This window comes from Anser anser (genome assembly GCF_964211835.1).
Source record: "Anser anser genome assembly, chromosome: 11".
In the NCBI taxonomy this organism is placed as follows: domain Eukaryota; kingdom Metazoa; phylum Chordata; class Aves; order Anseriformes; family Anatidae; genus Anser; species Anser anser.
This window is the reverse complement of record NC_139732.1, coordinates 10,562,353-10,578,673: the sequence shown is the minus strand read 5'-3', so window position 1 is coordinate 10,578,673 and position 16,321 is coordinate 10,562,353. Positions and strand designations below refer to the sequence as shown.

Sequence of the window (16,321 nt, the reverse complement as noted above, 5' to 3'; positions counted from 1 at the left end):
GCTTACAGGAATGCCCTTGGCTCAGGCTGTAGCAATTCTTCAGAAACACTGTCGCATTATCAAGAATGTCCAGGTTCTCTACAGTGAGCAGGTGAGTAATGAGTGGGCTGCCCACGTCTCTTACCTCTTTGTGCCCCAGAATTAGGGCATAACGGGGCATACTGACACCATGTCACGTCAACATGCATATTCCATGCATTGCTGAACTGTTCGGTCTTATAACAGCTTCAAATCAAGCTTAATCTCAGCATAGTGCCAAGATTTAACAGATACCACTTTTGTAGATGTGGTGGTTGAGCAGTATTGGTTTTACTTTATCAAAGGAAATGTTCTGCTGGATAATTCTAGTCTTTTTTTTTTTTTCCATTGTCATCTAGTGTGGCAGCACTTAAAAGTACCCAACCACTCGTTACTTTTCACTCTCATGTTTGGTTTGGGCGTGATGAAGCCCCTGAAAATGCCTCCATGCTTCTCTGGATCTGCAGTTCTGCCTGCAGAAAGGGAATGTGGTCATTTAAACCAGCAAGATGTTTTAATTGTTGTTCATAATTAAACAGTCATTAGTTCCTAATATGCTTGACTTCCATCGAAAAGGGGGCTGGAGGTGAAACCGTTCTGCTAGACCAAAAAAAAATGTTTTGTATGCCCCCCTTTGCTTTGAAGAAAGTGTAAGGGGAGAGGAGATGGGGGCTGCGGAGGTTTGTGGCTCTCCAGATGTGTGTTGTGTGAAATGCGTGTTAATCAGGAGATTTTATGCATGTGCTGTAGATCTCTGCATCAGGGAAAAGGCAAAGGCTGCCAACAGTTCATTTTATATCAGGAGTACTGATTGGGGCCTCATGCATTTGCAGCGAGCGCTGAATGACTAAGGAGCAAGCTCAGCTCTGGTGGTTTGCTGCTGGATACATATCTGATGTAATTAGATGAGTTATCCTTTTTTGTTTCAGATTATGGAGATTTCTGGCTTTCATGCTGACAGAATATTTACTTCGCACATTGAAAACTTAGCTCCTCGTATATAAGGCATGGGGGCATCCATTTGGCAGCGAATGCATTCCTTGTTTTTTTGTATGCTGTGAAGGTTTTCTGTTTTTTCTTCCTACAGTGCATTCCAGAATTATTTTGAGGTTTGTTTAACTAAACGACGAGATTCCCTTTCCTCTCAGTTTTGTAGAATCAGATCAGCAGCCCTGTGCTAGGAAGCGTGGTGGGCTTGCACGTCTCATAGGTCTTTTATGTCCAAAAGCTGTGTTGTGCTTGACCATATATACTAAATTTTCACTGTATCTGCAGGTTTTTTATAGGTTTTGCTCCCCAAACCGTAATCATTTTTTAATATCCGTATATTTTTTGGAGCCAGTGCCTGATATTGGTGCAGTTTTTTCCACCTGCCATTCTAAACATGCAGCTGAGTGGCTGTCCCCTTGCCCTTGTGCAGGACATCGTGCACTTCTTCTGCAGCTGGGCACCGAGACCTGCTGGGGCAGTGCTTAGGAGGTTCAGAGCTTTAAACAAACTTCACCTAGCACAGCTTTTATCCGCCTAAGCTATACCTGAACAGCCTTCATCTCTTTCCTCTCTGAAATAATGTCTTTGAGCTCAGTGATCAAATGTTACTTCAAGTTGTGGCATCTAATTTCTGATCCTGGAACTCCAGCAGCAAGTATTTCCTTTCAAAAATTTATATGACAATTAAATGCAATTAGATCTGCCCACAGCTCTCCTTTTAACTTGACACAAATGGGATGCCCAAACGGTGCCAAAAACATCTCGATGAACACTTTTCTGTGACTAAAGAATTTTAACTCCTTTTCGATCGGTTTAGGTGGGGTGCTTAACTGCCTTTTCCCCAACCTCTTCCTCTGGGTTTGTGTCAGGGGGGTTGTGTAGTGATGAGGATTTTTCTTGCAGCTTCTTGTGTGTTAGGAGTGTGACTGTACGTTTGACCTGCTTCCTCTAGGAAGGCCTTTCCCATAGCTGCCTGACATCTCTCTTCATACCTGAGGGTTTGTTTTGTACATCAAAAGTCACGTGAGCTAAATTTGTGCCCTTGAATCTTCTCTTTTGTTAAGGAAGAAGATATGCCAGTGTAGAATAGAAGCTATTGTCTAAAATAATTATCAAGCTCTTCCTCGGATGTATTTTTTTTTCTCATCCACTCAAAAGTACTTGTAATGCTCTTATTAGTTTTGGAATAACCTTATAAAAATTGTGCTTAGGAACCAGTGAGATACACAGAGCACATCCAATATCAGAAAAGCCATGTTGGTTTATTTTAAATGTAATCCTGCACTTGTTTTTTTTGTTGCTATATCTGTAGTCTTTCTAAATTAGTTTTATGAGGGATTTAAAAAAAAATGGTCAGAATCGACATTAGACCTTCTTTCTCAGGCTCATGGCTATATGAAGCCATGCTGCTTCAATTCTAGGCTGTATCATAAAAAGGTTTGCCAGCAGTAGTGAAGTATTGGTGCCACAGTGCGAGGCAACTGAAGCTGCTTCAAGGAAAGCTGCTGGAGGGACCAAGGGGAATGGGAAATCTGCACTGCGTGAGATTGGAAGCTCTCTGGCTCCTTTGGACCTAGCAATGTGACATCTAGGATCTGGTTACTTCCCCATCTGGAAGGGATGGGAGAGGCACATGAGAATGTATGAAAAGTATCCAGGCTAGGTGACAGTGCTGACATGAGACCGAAGAGAAAATTAGGGATGAACATTAGCATTCTGGTAGTCAAAACACAGGCCTCCTCCCAGAAGGGCAGGGGAGTAGCAGCTTTAAGATAGCTTATGCTTAATTCATAAAAAGGGCTGTGCCGTGTGGCTGCTCACACTAGAAGCCTGAATGTGCCCGAGATGTCCCGTTCTGGTTTGATTTTCTGCTAAATAATCGCTTGGTGCAGTTCTGGGGCAGGAGTGCTGTCATCTGCCTGTCATTTAGCCTCTTTCCTCCTCCTCAGAGGCAGTTGGGGAGGGCAGAGCTTTTTAAAGCAGGTGTTTTAGATGGTAGACGATCAGATAGCTAAACGGGGACCAACTGGCTGTGTGTGCATGGCTTGGACCAGCCCAGGAGCGAGCAGCTTCCAGAGCTCCGCAGCAGACGGAGGTGGTGCAGAGCCTATCCAGACACCATGAAGCCAGCGGAATGTCTCCTATTGACTCCAGCAGACTGCAAATTAAGCCTTGAGTTATTATGATTCACAGTAACTAAGGAAACCAAAATTCACAACATGAGAGTCTGAAGCCTTCCTTTTCAGGCCTGAGAAAGACGGTGACACTCCTGGTTTCTGAAGTGGAGAGCCCTCTCACCGTCGTTCTCTCGAGTGTTTTCATAGTTCTGATGCGAGGCTTTGTGAGACGGGCTGTTATTTCGTGTGCCAAGGCTGTAGCAGCTTCTCCCTGCGTGATGTCTCTGTGTGATGCTAAACTTGGAACGTTAACTTCCAAGATTTTCTTTTTCCCCCAACTTAAACTAACAGGCAGCTGCCCTGTTGGGAGCTCTTGCAAGGTGCAGATCCTATTTCTTGTAAGACAAGAGATTGAGGGGTTTGGCCAAATGTATTTGTGTTATGCTTATTGAACAAGCAGTTGTTTTCTGAGGCATTTTATGCAATGATATGTATCTTAACGAAGAAGCCTTAAAATACAAAGCCTAACAGCTTTTTTTTGTTTTACAGTCACCTCTTAGCCATGACCTCATCCTTAACCTGACTCAGGATGGAATCAAACTGCTGTTTGATGCTTTCAATCAGAGACTTAAGGTAATAAAGCATCCTTCCTGTAAAGAAAGCAGTGCAGAACAAAGCCCTAGGATATATTGACACTTAAAGTAGCGTAAATAATTATGTGGCCCTTTTACACCTTTAATGCGCCATATTTAGTGCTATTGTGTGATAACGAACTGCATGTTTTGGTTTGTGGGTTAAATCTTGGTTTATAGGATTAAGACAATGTTCTACAGGGGACTGTAAGGAGACAACAGCCCAGCGTGATCTCACTTGTCCATCGGGTCTCAAGTTGCAGCAAAAGCCAGGAAAGGCCATTACTATAGTTAAGCCTGAGATTTGAAATCAGATCATGAGTTAATGCAAACTAGATAGCGTTTTTTTTCCAAGTTCTTCCTTTATTTGTGCTGCCATTTTGTTTTTCAGAGTAAACTTCTTATTCTTAGTTTTCAGTTGTTAAATGCACAGAACGATTGTGTGGCTGTGAGTGCCTCATTTCTCTCAGCAGGCCAAATTCTGGCCTGTTGTGAGCAGCCTCCAGTTTGTTCTGGATTATTTTTTATCTCTGTGATCAGAGTCCTCAGCCCAGCAATTCTACATTGGTGCTTTTAGGTGGCTGGGTGTTGCTGTGCCTCTCTAGGATGCTCTGTGTAGTTAAGATGCAAAATAAAGGGCAGGCTGGTTGCTAACCTCCCATTGCATTTATGTTCTCCAAAAATCTGTTTTGAAAATGACGTAAAATGAGTTGCTGTGAGCCTTCAGAGCCCAAATCAGTAGGAAATTTTAAAAAGCTTTCCTAACTGCAGCGTTTAAAAAGTGACTTCTTAGCGTGATGGTCAAAAATTCAGACTTCTGGCAAGCGACCAGCTGCGTTGAGCAGGGTTCCACGTGGTGTGCATAACCTGCTCCGTGCCCAGGGACAGATGGGGGTAATTGTGTGAGAGTGCAGCGCTCTCGCTGCCAAGCTATTTGACGTTTGAAAGCAGAAATGTGCTGTTAAATGTACAGCTAAAAAAATCAACGCTTACCCTTTAGGAATATGGTGCTCACATCCTTACTGCCCAGCTTTGGAACAGCGTTAGGTGGAGCCCTGTTCACTTTCCTCACGCCTCCAGTAAAACCAGCAGCAGAACGTCACTCTCCAAAATGTCAGCCTGGTACTTCTTCATCGCAAAAAGCTCTGCTGGGATGTAGCAGTGTGCCAGATTTCAGTTTGTATTTGCCTTACAGAAGTATGTTTGTAAATTCATTCCTGTAATAGCATGATTTTCTTTTTTGTTAAGGTTGGAACTTCCAGTTACTCAGATTGCTTATTTGAATTCACAGTTTTTAAGATGTCTTACAGATTCTTTGTCAGATAGATCTTTATCAGCGTAAGCTATACTTGTAGGAAATCTTTCCAAAATAATGAGGAGTCTGAACTCAAAACTGACATGACTTAAAGTGCGTAGCTTGCTCCCTTCCACTTATTTGAATATCATGATCCTGTGATGTTTTCAGGTAAAGCTAGTGTATGCCATGGCTCTTCATTGCCAAGAGATTTTTGAGGGGCTGGCTTTGGTGTCACTTCAACACCCAGCGTTCTAGGAAACATGCAAGAGGTTTTTGTCTTGTCTTTCTCCCCATCGTGTAGTTGTTTAGTGGGCTATTGCTGTCTGTCTTTTTCGTGTTTATCTATGGAGAGTAAAGCTGTGTGAACGCTTATGGTGCTATGCATGCTGCTTGTGAAACCGGCCTGGAAGCTTTGTAGAAGAAATGCTGTGGGATCACCTCAGAAGTGAGCTTGTTTAAGAGCGGTGTAGGTGTAGAATAAGTGCAGCCTATTTTTGAGATGGCAGACTGTTTTCAGTGTTGCTCGGCAGCAGCAAAACTGGAAAAATCAGGAGTCTTTTTTCTTGCTTTGCTCTGTGTGTTGTTTTGTTTTAAATACAGCCTTGCTGCTGGATTTGGTTGTGAGAGGTTGAAATAAGCTTCTAAAACTGAAAGCCTTGACAGACACAAAGAATTTGGTGGTAAAGAAGTGAAGCCAGTGTTCCTCAAAAGCTCCCTCTCCTCCTTCAGGGAGTGTCAGAAGGTCTGTGCATTGTCTCTGCTCACCTTCAGGAGCCAAAGCAATGCAGGAGGCGTTACTACAGGAGCTGTGAGCTGTTGTGAAAAAGTAAATCCTAGACCAGGTTCTGAAGGCGTTCTTGTACTGTGAATGTCAACAGCATCTCTTGCCCAGGCTCCTCTTCAGGGGGAGAAAAAGCTTGGTTATACAACGTTGTTCCTTTATTGCTTGTTGGCAGACACCTGGACGTCTCTAGGAGTCTTACCAGAAATAATTCACAAGCAGTGAGTGTGACAATACACCAGCTTGGACTCAGCTAAGACAACTGCCTTATGGTTGTGTAGAAACCCTGTCACTGAACAGTCCTTGGTCTTCCCAGTATGTGTTCCTCTGCACACAGAAAGAATCACGTTAACCCTCCTGTCAGAACAGCTGCGGAGTGTAAAAACTAACTCTAGTGCTGTGGCCTGTCGCCGTGTTGCTTCAGTCCGTGTGCCTTTCACGGCTTTTACAAGCTCTTTTGACTATATTTACATCTTGCTGAGTTTTGCTTGTTTCTTCCCTTGCGGTTAGCAAAAAGAAATGTTGACACGAATAGATCTTCTGTCTGAATTGGGGGAAGAGGCTGATGGCAAATTGGTGCCTGCTGGCTGCTGTCAGTGCCTTCCTCTCGAGGGGGGCCTTGTTTGAGCAATATACTCGTCCTCATTGACTGTTTTCTCTCATTGCTTTTCGACTTGTGTTCCACCACGGCAGCGTGGTTCAGCTGAACTTCTGGGAAGTGCCCGGTGCCTTCCAATAGCTTCTGCAAAGCTAGATCTGTCTGTGGGGTGGTTTTCTCTATTTCCAGAAACCTTTCCTAGCGGCGGGGGGGGGGAAAGAAGCGTAAAATCATGCCTAATCTTTCATAAAAGTAGTCTGTTTTTAACAAACTGCTCACTAAAGGACATCTGGACATGTCAAACTGCATTTGACTTGAAATACTGGATAACCGCTTTTTTCCAAGAAGCATAATTCAAAGTGTATTTATTAAGAAGAAAAATTAGCTTGCTCTTCTTTAAGTTGGCTTTGCCAGAGTGTTAATGTTACTCGCTTTGTGCTGTACTTGTTGCTTGTATCCTGAAACATGTGGGCTTTTTGAGCAAGCTAGGAATGCTTTGGAGAATTCTTCCAACTTCTTGAGTGAACAGCATACCACTAAATGCGGATTTTTATTTATTTTTATGCAGTGGTTTGGGCATTGTGAATAGTACTTTTTTTTTTTTTTTTTCCCTGGGGGTGATGGGGGGGGGGTTGGGGGGACGATATTTGCCAGGCATCTCCGAGAACCAAGACTTCCTTCCTAGCTGGTGATATTTTTAGCCCTGCTTGGTAGCAAGCTCCCTGGGGAATTCTGCTTCATGTCCAGCTGAAGAGCGCATCCTTCCAAAGCAATAAAAATCTCTACCTTTTCTTTACAGCAATTATGATGTGCTCCACCTCTTCTGTTCCTGCTGACACAGGAACACAGATGTAGGGTGGAAGGAGCTTGTGCTTGACGGTGATTACTCACTAAAAATCATCTGCCTAAAGCCCAGTCTAGCCTCAGGACTCAGTAACAGTCACATAAAAATCCCGTGAAATCAATCTCAGATGCAAGTTTGCACTAATGTATTCAGAACCTAAGATCCATACCTACTATTGACATTCCTGCTACTGTCTCCAGGGGAGCACTCTGGCATATTCAATAGAGTGTAAAATATTTAATAAAGATCAGAAGTAGGTATTGGGTCTTTGGTTGCTTATGGACTGCTCTCTGGATTTTTTGCCATGCTTGGGGAGGTTGCTGGGTATCTCTCAGCCTAGTGTTGAAATGGAATGTGACCACTTGGCTTTGCTGGGTTCACTGTTCTCTAAAGAAAAGGAGTGGGAAAGTTGAAACAGTGCAGTCAGCACTAGCACTTACTACCCGGTACAGGTATTCTTTGGGGTAGTAAGAGTAACCCAGAGAATGGCCTACTGCTTGGTATTCCTTATAGAATCCCCGAATTCGAGGATCCCCCTAATTCACTCACCTTTGATCTTGCATAAGAGAAATCTGTGCAGAAAGCAAGATGCTACTATGCTAGTGAAAAAACTGTCTGCAAATCAACACTGATCTGCGCAGGGTCCAGACAGACTGCACTGAGCCTGTAGTTGTTCTTCAGGACTTGTTTCAGATGTGCAGTTGCTAAATCAGGTTTTGGAGTTTTGTCTCTGTCAGTGTGATTGATCCTAGCAGAGTTGTTAGCTAGTCTTGCTTATTTGCCCTGTTACAATTTGCAAACACAGTAATGTTTGTTTCCTGTTTCAGGTGATTGAAGTTTATGACTTGACTAAGGTGAAGTTAAAATACTGGTAAGCGATTTAAAACTTCCTGTGATCTATTTTTAATTACAGTGACTAGTTTCCCTCCTTTTTTCATCCTAAATTTATTTTTCAATCATTCTTTTTAGGAAAACAAAATAACTGTCGAAGTGTAGATAACCAAGTGCTGTGTTCAAGAAAGTTAAATTACCAGCTTAATCTTTTCCTTCAGTCTTGGAGCCTTCCTCCCATTTAAACGTGGTATTACCATTAGTAAACGCTTAGAGCATCCATTTCGTACCCTTAAGGCAGATTCGTTTTTTCTTTTTCAGTGGTGTCCATTTTAACTCTCAGGCAATTGCTCCCACCATAGAACAAATTGATCAGTCATTTGGAGCAACGCATCCAGGAGGTAAGCCAAAACATTTCTGAGAATGAGAAGTACACCTGCATCAACAGACCTCTTCCTATAAAGTCTTGCCTGTAAGTCTGCCTGGAGGAATGTGTGGAGACTTCAGTTGCCAAATGACTTGAAGCTGTGTTCCAGAGCAGTCACGTTCGTATCGCTGGGTTAGCGTATAAAATGAGTCACAGTTCAATGTACAATATATTTAAGTGGAATGGTGAGGCATAGAGTCGTTGGCACACAAGGCTGCTCTCAGATACCACTAGTGATTTCTCTTGAACTGCCAGTACCAGAGAACTCAGAGCTGTGGTGCTGGTGTTTTTACACATTCTTACATGTGGTCTGCTCTCAAGTGGCCTTAGGGATTAAGTATACCATGAACATACAGACGCAGAGCTGGCCAGGACTGCTTGCTCAGGCTCTGTGCTCTGAGAACATGGTGATATTCCTCCTAGGCTGGGATCAAGTCTGAGCCTGTGTGTAACTGGCTTGCATCTCCCTGCACCCCTTTCCTGTTACTGGGAGCACTGGGGAGGTTTGCAGCCAGCCTAGGTTCAGCATGACCAGAAGCAGGACAAGTTTGATTAACCTGACTTGAACCTACAGTGGCTCTTGTGGAGATATTTGGCTTTTCACCACCTCTGTAGCAGGAGAAGTGCTTTCTTTAAGCTCCCTGTTCACGTGTGAAAATTTAGAGTTTGTTTCAGGGCTTTGTTAGGTGATGAAAATAAACGGTGAAACTCTGAAGGAGAGGATATTTGTAATTAAACTGCTCAGGATCCTTCAAGAAATGGAGTCAAACTGGCATAACAAGAAAGATTAACTCCATGTAGTTGAGATACCCTTTTTAGAGCATCTTTTCCTATTTTTAGCTTAACTGGGTCCATTTGCAGTAGCCGAGGTGACCCCAAATAGGCTGGCATTCCTTCTGATTGATGGCGGCTGCATAGCCAGTCCGTGCCTGTTCTCTGCAGGCAGTTCTTGCACATCGCAGAACGGGGTTTAATAACTGTGGAGAGTCATGTGGCTCAAGTAATATCATTGCATAAAAGCCTGCTGTAGTAGCTGAATATCAGATTGAGATAAATGAAGTTTGGAAGATTGCAGGGCATAATACTCCAAGGACCAGAGCAGCCTTTTTAAATTTCACTTCAGTTGTGATCTTAGCGTTTCCTCTTGGGCAGGAACTCTAAGAGCTACAGTCAGCTATTACAGAGGTAGTATGTGCAAGAACTTAGGTTGAGTTGAGGCAGGGTAAAAGTGGCTCCTTTTCTTTGTCAGAGAACAAATTAAAATTATAATCTGTCAATGATTTATTTGCAAATATTTAGAGGAGAAAGCGCTTGCAGAGTTGTGATATTAAGAACCATAAAAAAACGCTACAGCTTACCCCAGCTGTAAGCATTGTTTATGATAGGAATAATATGTTTTATTCCTGCATTAAAATGGTATATAAGCACTTAAATGTAGTTTGGCATCATGCGTCCTACTCTAGAGTTTGTCAGATCTTGTACACCTGTCATTCAATTAAGAGAACTTAACACGCATACTTCATCAGATGGTGGTCTTCGTCTGGAGATGTGTACCTATGAAAGCGTGTTTAAGCTGTTGGCCTCAAGTACCATTTCACTAGTGCAAAGGCTTATTCAGTGTCTCTCTGAAAATTCAGTATTTTATTAACAACCTACTTAGCTGGAGTAAGTGCTCTGCAGTAAGTAGTCTGACAATGAACAGTGTTTGAACTGTATCATGTAGTATGAATTTTTGGTCAATTTTTTCCTCTGTTTTCTGAAACATGAAAAGAGAAGCAAACCAAAACAAACAATAGTTTTCAGCATGTGGGAAGGATGATGGTGGTGTTTTGATGCCCCAAAAAAACTTGAGTTGGTTTGGGGAGAAAGGTGGGAAGAGAAACTTATCCCCATCTTAATGTGACACGAATACAAAATGTCAGTCTTTATGGCATAGCCATCTCTCTCCTCTTCTTTGTACTGTTACTCCCCTCAAATGTGTTCATCATCCCCCCAAAAAACAATGCAGGCCCTTTAACTTTGAAAGTATTTCACTGTTTATCTCTGTGCAGTAACATCCACTAGAATTTCATAACAAAATGTCGTCTTTCACTTAAAACCCAAGTGGTTGCAGCAGAACTTTCCTGCCACAGGACACAGTGATGGTTTCAAAACATATTTCAAAAGGTTAGCAACAGTTTTGTGTTGAAACCTTTAGTGAGCAGTTTTGGTTTTGCCAAATCAGTGGTTTTAAAAAAAAGAAAAGTCATCAGAAAAATTGTAACCGCCTTCATTACCTTTTGGATAATGTTAGTATGAAAAGTTGCAGTGTCTTTGCCATGGAGCTGATTGAAATATGAGCACTCTGGAGGTCAATAGCTCCGTCAAAGCCAAGACTTTATTCCACTTTTCCATCTTCCTTCCGTGGTCTTCTGACCTGAGCTCCTGCTGGGGAGCAGTTGCTCTTGCCAGTGGCTCTGTTGAAATCACATCCTGTTCTGCGTCCTCGTGGAGGTGGCTCCTCGCCCGAGCGCTGTTCAGCGCGGGTAAGGGTTGTGGGATTGAGCTGAAGTCATGAGGAGAAAGAAAACATCCTTCCCTCCTGCTGCTGCGGCCTCGCAAGGAGCAGGGGAGGGTCCCGATTTCCAGCTCTGTAAAACTCACTGAGACTTCAGAGGTCGCCTGGGCTCTCCTGGGGTGCCAGAAGAGCCTTGTGCTTGACACCAGTGGGACTTGGCTGTGGGATCTGCCTCTGCTTTTATCGGGACTGTCTCTGATCCTCAGGCTTGCTGATAGCTGTTGTTTGTCCCATCCAGCTCCACGGAAACTTTTCCCAGCTGCTCACACTCTGCTGCTTTCCTGGAAGGCAAACTCCCTCCCCTTCGCTGCCTGGAGTGCAGCAGCAAAGCAGCGGGCCTTTTGCTTCCGTCAGCTATTTTTAGCAGAATTAGGCTGCGGGGGACCTGTGCAGTAAGTCCAAAAAACCCACCACCAGCACAAAAGCAACATAGGTAGTTGTGACATAAGGTCTTGAGGGACACACGAGACAACATCTTAGAGATTAAAAAGTTCCTTGCCCTTTAAACCTAAACATCAACAAACATTGCAGGGGATGGGAACTGATGCGATTTGTATAATCAGATATCACACTTGGCATGACTAGGGGAAAAACACTTCTCCAGCTGGCTGTGGGCTTTGGAAAAGATGCATCATAATTTATCACATGAGAGATTTGTGTAATTTTCCTGCAGATCAAAACATTTCCCTCTCCCCACACGTTCTGATGGGAGTGACAGGCAGGGAAAATGCTCTTAACCAGCACATTCTGCAGAAAAGGCAAATGATGACTTTTGAAAGCTTAATGCCTATTGCCTAACCATTATGTTTCTATCTGGGCAGTCTGGCATCATCCAGATATCTTGTGACATGTCTCTGAAGCTGAACATTTAAAAGCCACTTTGTTTAAAAATAATAATAAAAAAGCCACAGTGGAATGAATTTTCTCTGTAAATGATGAACTGCTGTGTTTTCTTAAATGTGAAAAAGGGGGGGGGGGGGGAAGAATAGTGAACCAATTTCCTTTGGTAAAGTGGAAGAAAGGAGCTTCTCTTGGAGTGTTTCTCTTTATTTTTTTTTTTTTTTTTTTGCCTCTGGTGTTTTCAAATGGTTTTGCAAATGAACCAGCTCGTGTGTCAGAGGAGCACTGTGTCCCTCCCAGCAGCTACCAGGGACAGGTTGAAGTTTGGTAGCATCAATCCCAAATCTGTTCCCAGGCTCCCAGTCCCCTGGGATCGTCTCTCAGTTTTCCAGTCTCACAAGCCAGTATGTCTTCTTAAAGTAAACACTGGGGTGACTTTCTTTGCTGTTTATAGATGATGTTGAGCAATTTATTGCAGTAAATTGGGACATCTCATGATGTGATGACAGCTGGGAGCCTGTGCGTTCTAATTTATTACTGTTCTCTGTAAAAGCTGGCCTATTGGCAGGTGTTTCTGATGATGCTATTTTTAATTATCGTCGTAAATGGCCTAGAACCTGTGTGTCAGAACCACTTCCTCCCGTGCTGTCTTACTGGGGAAGACAGCTAGCTGAACTGGGGCACGGGACCTGGAGCTCCCTGTGAGACAGGCACCTGTGAGCTCCCCCCCCCCAGCACCTTGCTTCCCAGTGATGTGAAATCCTGAATTTCTCAATGTTCTGGGCACATCTGTCTGAAAGACCTCTTGGTCAGTGTTGTACAAGTGTTTCACACCACAGCAAGCAGAGTTGTTTAGCTGCTTAAACTGTTTTAGGGATGTTAAGGTATGACTGATGTGTTGCACTGTATAACTGAATTGTTAGAGACATGTTAATGCCCACGGGCTTACATAGGCAGCTCTTATTTTAATGAATTTAATGTTCTTATAGCTGTGTTTCTACTGCAGCAGATTAAAAGCAAACCAGCTATTGTCCTGTGTAACTGTTCCTCCCACATGTTGAGATCTGGTAAATTCATTGACCTGATGAAAGCGCTGTTAAATCTGAACTGGGGAGTTTTTTGTTTATTTTCGTAACTCTGGTTTTCCTTTCTTTTTCCTTTTTAGTGTATAATTCAGCTGAGCAGCTCTTTCACCTCAATTTCAGAGGACTATCGTTTTCTTTTCAGTTAGACTCCTGGACTGAAACTCCGAAGTACGAGGTCAGCAATCATTCTTGGTTAATGGGTAGTCTTTTTGCCTCTACGCTACTTGCAAAACTTGCAAAATATCACCTACAGCGTGTCTAGCCTGTGAGCAAAAGAAGCCAGTAATTTGGAAGGAATTTAACTCCTTAGTTGTGCTCTTATTCATGCTGTGTGATCATTTTGAAGTTAAATGTTTTCCTTCTTTTAGCAGGAGGCATATGCTTAGAGGTCTTGCTTGCATCATGCACCGGGACTAGCAATTCTGTTGTTGAAAGGAGCCTTCTAAAAATACGAGCACTCTCTATGTAAATACATAAATATTAAGCAATCTAATCGAGGGCTGTTCTTTTATCAGATATTTTTGAATCTCATCAAAGTGATTATGCAACAAAACTAGGGTAGAGTTCATAAAATCTGTCTTCATCTTAAGTGTCCTTCAGTACGAGTGTTTTTAGAAAGCCAAGTGAAGGAGCTTTATTTGTAATGCCTGTTTGCATGTTCACCAAATGTTTGGATGAGTTACTGAATGATTGAATGTGCTACTGTGCTCTCTGAAATCTGTGCAAATCACTGTCTATAGTGGAAACAAGTACAGGTCTTCTGTGATTTCCACCTGTACTAACGAAAATGTGCATATAACTTGTTTTATATGAGGCTGTAAACAATTTGTTGTATTACCTATGGTCATCAGTTCAAAAAGAATGTTTGCAGTATGGTACTAGTAATAAACAGAGGAACAGAAACAGAGTCAAAAACAAGTGGGGGGAAAATCAAGCAACATGATGGCATGTGTTTTCATGTCACAGCCTGGTGCTTTAGAAATTGTTTCAGCATACCAGAGAGCAGGGAGATGTTTAGGGAAAGTTACCATTTAGCAGTAGCAAAGGTCAGTTGGGTTCAGAAATGCTAGAAGGTAAGCTGAAACCTAGTGATAAAGCAAAAAGAACGAACATCCCAACCAAGTAGAAGCTTTTCACTCAAGACTTGCAAGGGCATCTCTGAGTGAAATGGCTGAGCTGCAAAGACAGTCAGTTGTTATATCAAAGATTTGAAAAGATGTCTAAAAAAGTTACTAGAATCAATTCTAGCCATTGCATCTCTGAGTCTTGATGTGGTAGGTGCTTCAATTGACTAAGAAAATAACGAAGGACGGTTACAGAAAGCATGGTACAATGGTATGCTTTGAGGGGGATGTGTTGTGGTGCTTGGGGATGATCCAGTTCTTTCTACCTGTCAAAATATTGGAGAAAATTATTTATCTAGTCATTTAAATGTGGTTAGTAAAAATGTTGTTCACACAGTGAAAATCAGAATTCTCAGGATTGAAAACAGATAGAAATAGTTGGATAGAAAAGGTTTGAAAACAGGGTAGGGTAAAACAGTCCACAGGGAAGAAGACCATGTGTAGAGCTCTTCAGAGACAACAGTTAGGACAGGCTGAATAAAGAGTGAAATGAGAATTGCAGATGTAAAAATCTTTCAAGTTTAGAGAGGGTCAAGTAGGAATGCAAAACTAGTTAAAGCAGCATAGTCTTTGCCTATGTAAAAGAAAAAAATCTGGAGAAAAAAACCTTGGGGTTTTGATATAATTAGTAACGATCTGCAGGGGAGGAGATGATGGAAAGCCTGCTCGCTGTTTCTGTTAAGAAGTGAGCCATGTATCTAGCAGTCAGCTACTTTAGAAAGGTGTTAGCGTGTTTTGAGGTGGTTGCGTTCAGAGCAAATTCAGAGGATCGAATTCAGAGCATCTCTAGATCTGATAGGTGTTGGAGGTTCCCTTCTAAATACCTACAGCAGTGAAACTCATTCCTCTGGGTTATTTTTTTCTCTAGGAACAGATTTTTACGTTATCCTTACATGATGTCCTGCTAAAATTGACCAGGATAATGGTTTGCATCTCACGCATGCTATTTTTGTTGTCTCTTGGGACAAAATCAGTTTGTTCTGCACTGGCAGCACGAATCTGACTTCTTGGGGACTCTTTCTGTTTGATGAGAGAACTCTAAATCCCTATCAAAACGGTGTGTATAAGAATGGGGTGATAATGAGAGTGGAAAATCTATGTAAAGAATAAGTGTTCATCCGGTCAAAGCATTTTACAAACCAGTAAAAATGTTAAAAGGATGAAATTAACGCAGTGGGAGAGAAAAAACAAGTTCTACCTGTAGGAGCTTATTTCTCAGAACTTAAATACAGCCTAACAGTACAAATACTTTTCTATTGCTAGTTGCCAGTGATAAAACCAAGAAAATCTTGAATTCTCAGTACACAGATGGCTAACTGACAAACTAGTGCCATCTCTTGGTGGATAAATGTAGTGAGCATTTCACCCCAGTTTAGGAATCCAGAAGCAGTGTAATGTCAACTAACAGTGAGTTGTAGAAGGTTGAATCTTTTATTTTTTTAACCCCCGTGTCTTTGGCTAGAGACTTACCTGAGTTGATAAGCGTATACCATAGTTCCAAGATAATATTTGACCTGAATTTTATCTAATGTGTCACGCAACAAGAATCATTTTCTGTATCCACAGCCTAACTTTGCCCATGGTCTGGCGTCTCTGCAAATTCCGCACGGTGCGACTGTGAAACGGATGTACATCTACAACGGGAACAGTCTGCAGGACACCAAGTACGTACAGCTGCTCACGGCGTTTGGGTCATTTACAGTGTGCTCTTTCTTCCTCATTTAGCTAGGGTTTTGCAAATGCTAAATGTAATTACATCCTTGGTTCAGTTTGGGTCTTTTGTGAATTCTGCAGCGTGCAGAATGCCTTTAGATACCAGTGTATTTCTAATTTCCACAGGGATTGTCCTCCAGCCTTGTAATCGAGTGCTGGTTTGATTTTTGGTGCTGTAATACCAGCTTGGCTCAGCTACTGTAGGCTAACTGAGCTGAGCTGAACTGAAAATCAGTTCACGAGGCGAAGGAGGAAATACAGCGAATCCAGAAAGAGATGAGGCTAGATTATTCTTGCTCTGTTTTGTTTGCATGCTTATGACCTATCCCTAGACAAATCAAACCTGTGTGGTAGGTGGTGAGTTGTTTTGTAGTGTATTGGTATGGGGTGTATCATGGCAGGGTCCTGCGATGGGTTAAACTCTCTTGCTATATAAAAATAAACCGTATCTTCAGACTGAAGGCATG

General features: G+C 42.4%; 1 protein-coding gene across 4 annotated transcripts in view; it reads left to right on the top strand.

Annotated features, from left to right (window-relative positions):
• The window catches only part of PHAF1 (phagophore assembly factor 1), a 37,083-nt gene that overhangs the window by 7,159 nt on the left and 13,603 nt on the right, over positions 1-16,321 (top strand). For all 4 annotated transcript variants that reach the window (XM_083851337.1, XM_083851335.1, XM_083851336.1 and 1 more), the window contains 6 exons: positions 9-91; positions 3,675-3,758; positions 8,105-8,148; positions 8,430-8,509; positions 13,098-13,192; positions 15,708-15,805. In XM_083851337.1, the coding sequence (XP_083707463.1) occupies positions 9-91; positions 3,675-3,758; positions 8,105-8,148; positions 8,430-8,509; positions 13,098-13,192; positions 15,708-15,805 (484 nt within the window). The remainder of the gene's footprint in view (positions 1-8; positions 92-3,674; positions 3,759-8,104; positions 8,149-8,429; positions 8,510-13,097; positions 13,193-15,707; positions 15,806-16,321) is intronic.